At 37.6% G+C, this 12,602-nt stretch overlaps 1 protein-coding gene across 5 annotated transcripts in view; it reads right to left on the reverse strand.

Annotated features, from left to right (window-relative positions):
- Positions 1 to 564: 564 nt before the first annotated feature.
- The window catches only part of LOC145260554 (uncharacterized), a 285,770-nt gene continuing 273,732 nt past the window's right edge, over positions 565 to 12,602 (reverse strand). For all 5 annotated transcript variants that reach the window (XM_080118793.1, XM_080118792.1, XM_080118794.1 and 2 more), the window contains one exon: positions 565 to 1,520. In XM_080118793.1, the coding sequence (XP_079974919.1) occupies positions 844 to 1,520 (677 nt within the window). In that variant the 3' untranslated portion in view covers positions 565 to 843. The remainder of the gene's footprint in view (positions 1,521 to 12,602) is intronic.

Raw genomic sequence — 12,602 nt, forward strand, 5'->3', positions numbered from 1 at the left:
TTTCCGACGGATGTCGATCAACGCTCGGCTAAGATCGTGAAATCGGTGGGTAAAATACTGCAGGAGTACCAAGATTTTAATGCGATTTAAAAAAACAACAACTTGTTTGTTTGTTTGTCCCCCCCCATTTTTTGGCCACGCCTAATTATTGTTTGTTTGTTTGTTTGTCCCCTAAATTTATAATTACAGCATTTCTGCTATGTTATGTTAAAAACACATTGTAATCAACAAATAGACCCTCCCCTATCTATGTCACCAGAGGTGGCATCCAGTGTTCTCAGCTGTTAGTTGATCCTTGAAAGGTGTTGGGGTCGCAAAAGGCAATATTTGTAAAGTCCTGATTTTAATCCCCTTCCTTCATCGAGAAAAATACTGAAATTTCGATACATATGAACAAAGCAACATGCAAAATGATAATAGAATTTCTTTGTATACGATGCAAAAGCGTTTATACCCAAGCTCAGCGGTTATGCTGGAAACATGCCCCCCCTCATTAATTTACAAACCAATGGTGATACTTTTTTTACTCACCAAAAATCAAAGAATTATTTAACTTCAATTAAATGTTCAACATTTATTCAAATAAATCATATTTACTTTGAAATTTAATATCAGAGCGATTTTCAAAAGAATGGAAGTTTGGCAGAATTTTAAATTGCCACCGGATTAACAAATATACACAGTAAGCTTCTTTTTATTTTATTTATTTATTTTTTTCTTTTAGACACATTGTTACTTTAAAAGTGACTATAGAATCATTTCTGACATTTTTTAAAGTTTACAAAAAAAAACAAACCCTCCTTTCTAGCCTGCTAAACAGCCGCCTTTGCTCAAGTCCAATAGTCAATTTTTTTGGAACCAATTTGGATGAGTCATCTCAAAGTTTTCAGCGTTTTCAATGGCCGTGATAAGGGCGTTTCCGTCAGGGGACAAGTGGACGTGCTCCAAAACGCGAGGAATATCATTCTCGTTTATTGAGCTAAGATTCAAGTTCTGCATATGACACACCAGGGCTGTCATGTCGTTTATTATTCTGAACAGTGCAAACCTTCTAAACTCAATGGGGATGAACCGGTTGTCTGTATAGTCCATTGCACACATGAGATATTCACAGATGCCGGAAGAAAGTGAGTGATTGCTATTCCGAAGAATTTTCTCATACAACTCCAAACAAGTCTGACTCTTTGCGATCACATCGGAGCTTGAACATTTCCATGCACAGAATCCCTTGTGGAAACCTTGAGAATTTATGACAAGCACAAAGTCAGAGTATTTATCCATGTTGTATGCAGGGACTGAGCTGTATTCGGGGTAAGTGTTGAGTACGTCACAAAAGCAGTGTTCGTTAAGGTAACGGATAAATGAGAGACAGGCTTCCGTGTGGAACGAGTGGTCCTCAGTGTAAAGAACAAACACTTTTACTTTACCACTGGAGGTTGTTGTTGTTGTTGTTGTTGTTGCTGCTGCTGTTGTTGTTGTTGTTGTTGTTGTTGTTGCTGCTGATGTACTGCTCGTTAAATCTAGAAAAAGGAGAAAATGCATTTGAAATGAGTTTGATTTTTACCCGCATCCCAAACTAAACAATAACTTTTACTTTGAAAGATAAAATTATGTTATAAACAACACCTGATTATATCATGAAATATATCTATGAGCATTAATTTATTTTCTTTCCTTTTTTTACAAACGATGCACCATTAAACTCATTAAACGATAGAATTACAACGTTTGGCGTTTTGACTAGGATCAAACCACACTTTTGATGGCCTTGTACCTCATTTGTTACATCGTGTATTTTTTTATCTTATAGCAAATAAATAATTCAAAGTGTTTTATCCATAGTAAGACATTTTAAAAAATGCTGTTCCTAGCCCTGAATGCTACTTTTTAAGGGATTGGATTATCTATATCAAAAGAAAAACGACATTTTTTTGTGAGTAAGAAACAATGCAAGAGTGTATATATATATATATATATATATATATATATATATATATATATATATATATATATATATATAGTTTAGTAAGAATCCACTTTTAGAAGCACGGAGTAAACAGAGTTCAAAATATGAGGTTAGAAAGAACGACCACATGCATATTCCGTTTACTCCGTGCTTCTAAAAAGTGGATTACTACTAAATTACCTATTTACGCATGGACAGCGCTTACCACTGGACTGACAATACACAATATCTACCTTCGACCAACAAACTCTACCAAACGTCACCATGGCACGTAGAAAAAGAAAAGGAAAAAAATATATTGTATTGTTTAAAAAGAAAATTCCTGATGAAGGCTTTATAAGCCGAAAATTTGAAACTTTAAATAAATAAATTTTTGTTTATTTAAAAGTACAGATACGCACGTGGTCCTTCTTTCTAACCCCATATTTTGAATATATATATATATATATATATATATATATATATATATATATATATATATATATATATATGTATATATATATATATATATATATATATATATATATATGTATATATATATATATATATATATATATATATATATATATATATATATATATATATGTTACTCGAACCTTGTAAGCAAGGTTCAGAAATTGGAATGTTAGAATTTAGCTATTGTTAAATTCTATTAGAAAATATTGTTTGTAAAAAGAATTAATTGTTCGTTCTTTTATGAAAACTGAATTAAAAATGTCAGCTAAAAAGAATGAACAATACAAATTAAAAATATATTGTAAAAAAATAGGTTAGATTAGGTTAAAAAATAGGTTAGTTGAGAATTCTTTGTTTGCAGAAGTGTGTTTTGGACAAACATATGCTTAGCCACGTGAGTTGGTCACGTTTTGGAACCGCACATCTGACGTCATAGCAAAAAGAGAATTCTCAATATAGGAGCTAGAATTAGTCAGATTAGAGCAGTCGGGGAGTTGAAGCAGAACGGTTGAGTCTGCTAGTCAGAGAGAAATAGCTGGAGTCAGAGTCCTTTGGAAGCGAAGGAAAGAACATTAAACTATGTAGATCCCGAATTTGAATTCCTGACGTCATCATCATGCAACCGGTCCAATGAAATAAAGAATCGCCATCAATTTTTGTAACTGTTGTCTTTATGTCGTCATTCCACAAATTGAAGGTAATGTGTTAATCATCTTAATATGAACTTTATGTAACCCTTACAAGAAATGTATCTCTCCTCCTCGCTAATATGTGTTATAAGAATCCACAGAACAGCAAAAATGTCTCTCTCCCCCATCATTGTTATATATATGTCTCCACCGCCTCTCTTCAATATGAATGTCTCCATCATGTCTCTTTTAATATGAACTCCCTATCTCTCCTCAAACGAGCTCCCCACTATTCAATATATATTGATTTGGTGTCCTGTGACCATTTTATTCGGCAGTAAGAGTAAAAATAAAACGAACCATACCACAGAAACACAAAAAAGGGTCCATTGAAGAAAAATATAAAAAAAGACACTACACGAAAAAAAAAAAATGTTAGACAAAATAAACCAATAATTAAGAAAAAAAGAGAAACACACATACGCACAGTGTCAAAAGAAAAAAAAAAGAATCTTGCACACGGGGAAAAGAAAATGTACTAAAAAAAAAAGAGATGATATGCCGCAAAAGAAAAACAAAGAATAGTAGATATGAATGGAAAAAATAAGAAAAAGTTGTAAAAACAAGTCACTATGTGTAATTCATTGATAAATGAATTGTTTGAACAATATATATGCGTATACACACAAGTAGAGAAATTAGGGTCATTTATTTTTATAAAATTTAGATCAATATGGGAGTTGTTGAAAATTGTTTTCATAACTGTCAATCAAACAAGAATTTTTCACAAGTCTTGAACATTAAAACAGCATATATAAATATCATTTTACAAAATCCTATTGTCTGTACGAATGCACTTTTATTGAAAAGGCATTTTTGTGTTCATAGTTGAATTTTTCAGTTTTACATGTGTGTTTTTTTTGTTTTTATTTTTAAAACGGAACAATATTTTTTTGATAGACTTTGTTATCGTCGTTGTTGTTACAGAAAAAAAATTTTTTTTGAAAAAGTTATAATTGTAAGTTAAATGGTAATCATAGTTAAATTTATAATGCATTTTTAAAATGTTATACGAGCTTGAACAAATGTTGTAAATTGTCTTAAATGTGTGTGCAATGTTATTATATTTTAACGTCAGGAATTCAGTCATAATTAGGTAAATAAATTAAAATGGAAAGAAACAAGTCATAGAAAAATAAAATGAAACGTTAATTGAGACAAATAGTTGGCCTAAAAATAAGTAAGAATTTTAGAGAGGGGACAATAGAAAATTATGTAAACGGGTATTTTGAGAGTTTTTCGGATGTGATAAGCCAAAAGAGAGAATTTTTCTTTTTGATTTTTGCTTTTTGTTTTTTATTCTGATGCCCATAACATTTTTCGCAAGAAGTGTAGCTTGCTAGGGAACAGCATTAAAGATGCCCCTGTTAGGAAAATATAGATGGGAACCTGCGATATTGTGGCTTATAAAGCATGCTGCACTTGACGGCACCAAGTAGAATTATAACACTTGGCACAATAAATTAAAAAGGCAGGCGGTGAAGGATACGAGAATTCCTTAGGGTACCAAAAAGGACTATAAAAGTCAGTACCACAGGCAAATCACAGATAAAATTAAGAAGGGATAAAAAGTAAAATATACCGTAAGTACGTAGAAAGAAAAGATATAACCTTATATTTTTTTAGAGCGGTATGAATGTGGGATATCTTTGCTGGAATCTTGGACGTTCTGATGAAAAAAGAGAAAAATCACAGAAATCCGGGCCATAGTTAGAATTCAGTGTGCAAATAGGAATGTTGGCGCAAGGGATGGAGGTTATTTAGTTATGGGTGTGGTTTTCTAAGTCTTTATCGAAGTTCCAAGGGTCAAAGCAAGGAAATCCGAGTGAATCAGTGTGATGAAAAGGTAGATCTTAATAATTAGAAGCCAACCACAAAGATTTAAGTAAATGAGCTTTGATGTATGTCCCAAAAGAAATAAGATAGTTAGAAATGAGACAAAGCTCTAATTAGTAGAACACCCAGGTGAAAGAAAGGATCAGGACACTTTTAGACAAAAGAAATTGTCGATTTCGAGAGAAGGTGGAATGAGACCTCGATTTATGGTATAAGGGTGGCTGAATGAAGCAGCAGCTGATGTGAATCATAGGAGGTATACCCTACACCCAAAAAGGAAGTGCCAGAGAGAGAGAGAGAGAGAGAGAGAGAGAGAGAGAGAGAGAGAGAGAGAGAGAGAGATTCTGATCTAAAAAATATAATTATGAAGTGAGTTGGAAAAGGGCTAACTAAAGAAGTTTTTTGATGGTGTCTGATCTTTTCTTAGCCAAGTGGTTGTATAGATATAGAGAAAAAAATGTACTAGAATATAAAAATGCATTTTTTGAAAAATGGGAAGGATAGAGATGTTACAGGAAAAGGCTGTCCCCTTTTTATGTAAATAAGAAAAACATTAGATAAGTGAAAATGAGATTAGGATAAGCCAAGACTCGAACCTTGTAAGCAAGGTTCAGAAATTGGAATGTTAGAATTTCGCTATTGTTAAATTCTATTAGAAAATTTTGTTTGTAAAAAGAATTAATTGTTCGTTCTTTTATGAAAACTGAATTAAAAATGTCAGCTAAAAAGAATGAACAATACAAATTAAAAATATATTGTAAAAAAAAGAGGTTAGGTTAAAAAATAGGTTAGTTGAGAATTCTTTGTTTGCAGAAGTGTGTTTTGGACAAACATATGCTTAGCCACGTGAGTTGGTCACGTTTTGGAACCACACATCTGACGTCATAGCAAAAAGAGAATTCTCCATATAGGAGCTAGAATTAGTCAGATTAGAGCAGTCGGGGAGTTGAAGCAGAACGGTTGAGTCTGCTAGTCAGAGAGAAAGACTTGGAGTCAGAGTCCTTTGAAAGCGAAGGAAAGAACATTAAACTATGTAGATCCCGAATTTGAATTCCTGACGTCATCATTATTCGACCGGTCAAATGAAATAAAGAATCGCCATCGATTTTTGTAACTGTTGTCTTTGTGTCGTCATTCCACAAATGTTAATGTGTTAATCATCTTAATATGAACTTTGTATAAGCCCCTTCCAAGTAATGTGCCCCCTCCTCCATCATAAGTAATGATTAACCCCCCCTCTGTGTAAAAGAACAGTATAATACATATTCCTTCAATAATGAATTCTCCCATCTCTCACTGTTATAAATGTGGGGTGTTAGTCAGCATTTACCAATTTATAGTCGGAATTCATTGACATTAGAGATCAAGGTTGCAGGTGCAGGGATACATCTATAAGTCGAAAGTGGTAGAGTATCACAGGGACCGTTAAAAATAAATTTCACGAGACATCCGACTTACAAAAGGGCTCCACCAAGTCACATTCACATTCAATACGAATTTAAAAAGCGTCAACAACTTTGGAAAAATAATGACATCCAACAAAGAATTTGAGATGGCTGTACTGCGATAAAATATGTAATAAGTAATGATGTAAAAGAACAGTATAACACTTCCCTTCAATAATGAATTCTCATCATCTCGCTCAGTATTGTCGTCATCGTTATCATGTTATGCGTCCCCCGACATGACTCCTAATATGAACCCCCTGCTATACAACTTTTTGGGTATCATAATTGGTATCAGAATTGGATAAAATTGATCCTAATTTCCGATTCCAAAACGATTCTTTTAATTTTTTCTTGACAATAAAAAAAAAGAAACAAATTTATTAGAAGTTGTGCATTTACAACATAAGACGAAATCCCATGGAATGGGTTATAAATCCCACTATCAGATTTAACATTGATCCTCAGTCTAATTTATTTCTTTTATTGGTATATTATTGTGAACATCCCCTTGTAATTTTTATGAAAATGAAAAATATATGTTAAATTTTCAGGATGAGTTTGTTAAAATCGTTTTTAGACTTTAACTGACAGAACAAAAAGCAAGTAAAAAAACAAATATTCAACAAATAAATGTTACCAAAGGGAAGATCCTTTTACCTTCCTGGTTGTGTTTTTAGTTAAAAAAAATAACTTCATGTTTACTCTGTTGAGTTAGAAATTTTAAAAAATGGCTGTCCATAAGCCCTTCACAAGGACCCTCGATAACCGTTCAAAATCAAAAAATTAAAAAAAAAACACATCATATGTCAACAATGTGGGGAAAATGGCTTACCATACAAACGTTCTCATGTCTGTCTGTCCTGTGAATTGCATACATCAAGAAAGAAAGAAAGAGTCCATCATGGCGGCCACAACGTTTTGTAGTGAACAAAGTCTCGCGAGATCACGTGCGCATGCCTTATAAAAACAGGTCACTTGTCGGTTGGAGAGGATCGAGAAATCATTTGACATTTAAGAGGCGGCAAAATCAGTTGGGAGAATTTATGTGAGCAGTAATTTTGCCTGTTGATCGACCACAAGTTATTTCGGCCCATTTTTTTGCAATGGACAGGTTTGATCTGAGATTGATACCGGAGTTCGATGGCTCCTCCGCCGAACCCTTGGTAGTTGAGTGGTGGGAAAAAGCTGAGCTTGTCTGCCGGCTTTGAAAAATAAAGGATCCTACGCTTGTCATCCCATTGTGGCTGATCAAGGGGGCATACTCCGTTTATCAACAGCTCGGGGATGAACCAACTCTGGAGGAGGTTAAGGAGGCACTATGGACCCTTTTATTGCCTGAAGGCAGTTCACCGAATGGCGGCTTGAGTTAGATGAGACGGTGGACGTCTACCTGGCGGATTTAAAGAGATTAGCTGCGCCGTTTGGTGGAGTGACTGAACACATATTAAGTTGTGCCTTTCTCACAGGACTCCCGGATGACACCAGCCGACTGCTATGAGCATCGTCAAGGCTCAGTGAGATTGGGCATCAGGAATTGTTGGCTAGAGCCCGCAATATTTTAAAAGAAGATGCGAAGCTGGTGCTAGCAGCTGCAGAAGCATCTACTCCATTAGAAGATGGTGTAAGATGTTATAAACATGGCGGGCCAAACCACAATCAGGAAATGCCAAGACGCATGCGTTGCTACCGGTGCAGCAAATTAGGTCATGTAGCAAGGAGTTGTCCGGGAAATGGACAAGAGGAGTAAATTATAGCGCTAGTATTTTCCCCAGATCATTGACAAATAGGGCGCTACCAACAGTGAAAGTGCGCGTGAATGGGTGTGAATGCTTTGCGCTCGTAGACACAGGGTGCACGCAGATTCTTGTGTGCAAGGCATGCTGTGACGCATGGAACAAGAAGAGGATTCCAGTACTGACAGTTGGCAGGGGCACGCTAGCCTCTTGTGGAATTAGAATACAATAACTGTACGAGTCCTGGTTGTATGCGTGAACCTTCTTGGTTATGACCTGCTGTTAGGAATGGACGTTATCAAAAAATTGGGTGGTGTCCATATTGATGGTGAGGGTAAGGCACATTTCTCTAACGCCTGCCTTGCTCCGGGTTCATCCATGAAACTGGAACAGCCTGACTTTCATGCAGAATTTGACCAGCATACAAGATCTTGGACAGCTTCCTGGAAATGGTCAGACGAGCAGCCACCCGGGAAGTTGTACAATAGCGTTTCGGAATATAAAATTCCCTCTGGAGCTCATGGAGAATACGATAAGGAACTTCAGACTTGGATGAAAAATGGATGGCTAGTTCCCTATCCAGAGAATGAATTGGGCCCCCAAAAATGTCTGATCCTGTTAATGGCAGTTATCCAGCATAATAAACAGAAGGTGAGGCCAGTACTTGACTATCGGGAACTAAATGAGCACGTAAATCCTTTTACAGCCTGCGTGAATGTATGTACTGAAAAGTTGAGGGAATGGCGACAAGCAGGATCTAATATATCTGTGCTGGATCTTCGTAAAGCATACCTTCAAGTGCATGTACATCAGTCACTATCGCCTTTTCAAATGGTGCTCATCAAGGGAGAAATCGCATGGGATTTGGACTTAATGTGGCGCCATCAATTATGCAAAAGATTGTTGACGTTATATTGACTAAGGATGAGCGCATTCAGCGGGCAACATCTGCATATATTGACGATGTGTATGTGGATGAAGAAATTGTGCCTGCAACGTGTGTAAAAGAACATCTTCACAACTTTGGCCTTCTCAGCAAGGAACCAGAAAGGCTACAGGACAGTGCAAGAGTGCTCGGTTTGTAGGTCTGGGAAGAAGATAATGTCCTGTGTTGGAAATGAGGCAATGAAATCCCAAGTATGCCCTGTGTTTTCATGCGACGGAACGTATTTTCATCGTGCGGAAAGTTGGTTAGACACTTTCTTGTGGGTGGCTGGCTTTGTATTGCAGTGGCATTCATCAAACGGAGAGCCTCTGACGTCACCACCAGATGGGATAACAAAATTTATGACGCTCCTCTAAATACAATGGTCAGAGAGGTCCTCACCAGAGTGCACAAAGAAGATCCAGCACGGGGCAGATGGTGTGTTGACAGCCAGGACCATAGTGTATGGGTTGACGCAAGCTCTCTTGCCATTGGCATGTCGTTAGTCCATGATGGAGCCGTAATGGAAAACGCTTGCTGGTTACACCCAGAAAAGGACTCCTAACACATAAACCTGGCAGAACTCGATGCAGTGATCAAGGGAATGAACTTGGCAATCCTTTGGAAGACAACCACCCTACGACTATTCACAGATTCTGCTTGCGTCCATAAGTGGATTTCAGACCTCTTACAGGACGGGCTAGAGTACGAACCAAAGCAACGAATGAGATGCTCATCTGTCGGCGGCTCGACACGATCATGAGCCTGGTGAACGAATATGCACTATCAATGGAGGTGTCTCTGGCCAGATCCAGCATAAACAAGGCAGATTGTTTAACAAGGGTACCTCAAAGATGGCTTGATGCCATAAAAAGAACTGTTGAACCTACTCAACCTCCCTGTGCCGCATCTATGATTCCTGGTCAATCTAATCGGATTAAGGAAATCCACCAACAAAGCAGGCATCCTGGAGTCAAAGGGATCCTATATTTCGCTAAGTTGGTTGAACCAGGAGTGCAAAGGGCAGACATCATGGAAGTGGTCGAAAACTGCGTGGAATGCCAGTCCAGTGACCCGGCACCCGTTCACTGGGAAAAGGGGAAGTTGGAAGTTAGGAGCCACTGGAGCCGGCTAGCGATAGACATTACTCACCACAATGGCGAGGATTTCCTGATTCTCATTGATTGCGGTCCATCAAGGTTTGCCATATGGTGTATGCTGCGTCAACAAGATACAGTCACTATTGTCTGTCAACTAAACAATATTTTTCTTGAACGTGGACCTCCAACAGAGATATTGCTTGACAATGGTGCTGCATTTACCAGTGAACAGTTTAGAAAGTTTACTGACAGCTGGGGAATACATCTGAGGTTTCGATGCGCCAACGTACCTAGTGGAAATGGGATCATTGAACAGAATCATCGAACCATCAAAACAATTGCGGCTAGATAAGGCTGTACAGTGTTTGACACAGTTTATTTGTACAATGTAACCCTGAAGGATGATGTTTCGCCCTCTACGGTGCCGGCTGATACATTGCATAGGTATCACGTCAAGCTGAAGGGCATAGAGACGAACCCACTGCCTGAACTAGAAGTAGCCGGAGAGAGAGTGAGGAAACGGGATGTTGTGTGGATCAAGAACCCACGAGACAAGTGCATGGCAAGGTAGGAAGTCGGGCGATTCACTGAAATAATCAGCCCACAAGTGGTGCGGGTTGATGGCGTGCCCCATCATGTTAAAGACATACAGTTAGTAACGCAAGCATCACTAGACGACATGAGCGAATCAGAGGCAGAATCTAGCGAGGCATCGCTCTAGATTGCAGCACCACCATCAGACAGTGACAGAGATTAGTAGCCTCCCAGAAGACACAGAGATGCTCGACCCTCAGACCACAGAAAAAAGCACAAGTGAAGATGAGGCGTGTGTTGTCCCCCCTTGAAGAAGCACCCGGTGAAGACGATTACCACCCCCTTGTCATGTCTGTGATTATGAGATCAGGGGGGAGTGTGGGGAAAATGGCTTACCATACAAACTCGTGTCTGTCTGTCCTGTGAGTCACGTGCGTCGAGAAAGAAAGAAAGAAAGAGCCCATTATGGCAGCTGTGACTTTTTGTAGTGAACGAAGTCTCGCACGTGCCCTATAAAAACAGGTCACTTGTTGGTGGGAAAGCATCGAGAAATCATTTGACGTTTGAAAAGCAGCAAAATCAGTTTGGAGAATTTGTGTGAGCAGTGATTTTTGCCTGTTGATCGACCACAAACAATCCAGCGAAAATGTTATGGTCTTCCAATATTTTGTTTCTCTTTTTGAGTAATTAGACAAAATTAAAAAGTTAAAATGAGCCGGAAATGATTATCATTTTATGTTAAATTTATGTGCAAATGATTATCATTTTATGTTAAATTTATGTGCAAAACTGTTTTTCTACTCGAAATCATGAATTGTTTGTTTTTTCCGCCACATAATCATCATCATCATCATCATAATCATCTAATAAAAAAAAATGTTGAATCTCATTTTGGGGGAGTGATTGAGGTGTTAATCGATTTTCTGCCATCGCCGCTGCCATCATCATCATCATCATCATCATCATCATCATCATCATCATCACTCAGGCCATCATCAAAGATTTCTTTTTGAGAACAACTTGTGGTGTTTTCTGGAGTCTGAGTGACAAGTTTTACCAGATTTTTAGCACTCTCCATCTCTTTTACCAGATTTCTAGCACTCTCCATCTCTTTTACCAGATTTCTAGCACTCTCCATCTCTTTTACCAGATTTCTAGCACTCTCCATCTCTTTTACCAGATTTCTAGCACTCTCCATCTCTTTTACCAGATTTCTAGCACTCTCCATCTCTTTCAATAATCTTTACAGATGGATTTTTGTTATCGCAAAAGCTGCGATTTCTCATTCGCAGCAACCAGTGGTCTTCACTGAAATTTTGATGGCAATAAGCCTTTTCCAAGGTTCCAGTCCTTCTTTGCATTCATCTAGTGGAGGTCTGGCTAGTGCTTTCTTCGGTCTTTCCATCCTCTTTGACTCTCACTTATTTCGTGTTGCACTAGTTTATAGTGACACAAAAAAAGAACAAAAAAGATGGGGGTTCACTTACACTTCTACAGATTTCATGTGGTGTTTCTTTGTCTTTTATATTCGATGCCAGTTTCTATATGCAACAGCTAGCACCTGTGGATCATGCGTATTAGTCTCCACATTCAATGGTTTTCATTAATATTTCACTATTGTTATCTGTTGTTTCGCCTCAGTCATACTTCTGTTTCCAATCTTTCCCATTCTTTTTTCCAAAGTTGTTCCTGCTATTAGTGGTGTTACCTTGACTTTTTTCATCTTCCATATCTCTTTGTGCTCTATGGCCAGTTCAGTGCATTTGCTCTGCATCTCTGTCTCCCTGATATTCACTCTGTGGTCTGCTGGATGTTTCTTTCTTGTTAACTATTATGACATCTGGTCTTCTTGTTTAAATGGGTTTATCCGTTTGTATATCCATGTCCTATAGAATTTTGTGACTTTCATTTTCAA

This window comes from Euprymna scolopes, chromosome 36 (genome assembly GCF_053919585.1).
Source record: "Euprymna scolopes isolate OS-2025 chromosome 36, ASM5391958v1, whole genome shotgun sequence".
Classification (NCBI taxonomy): Eukaryota; Metazoa; Mollusca; class Cephalopoda; order Sepiida; family Sepiolidae; genus Euprymna; species Euprymna scolopes.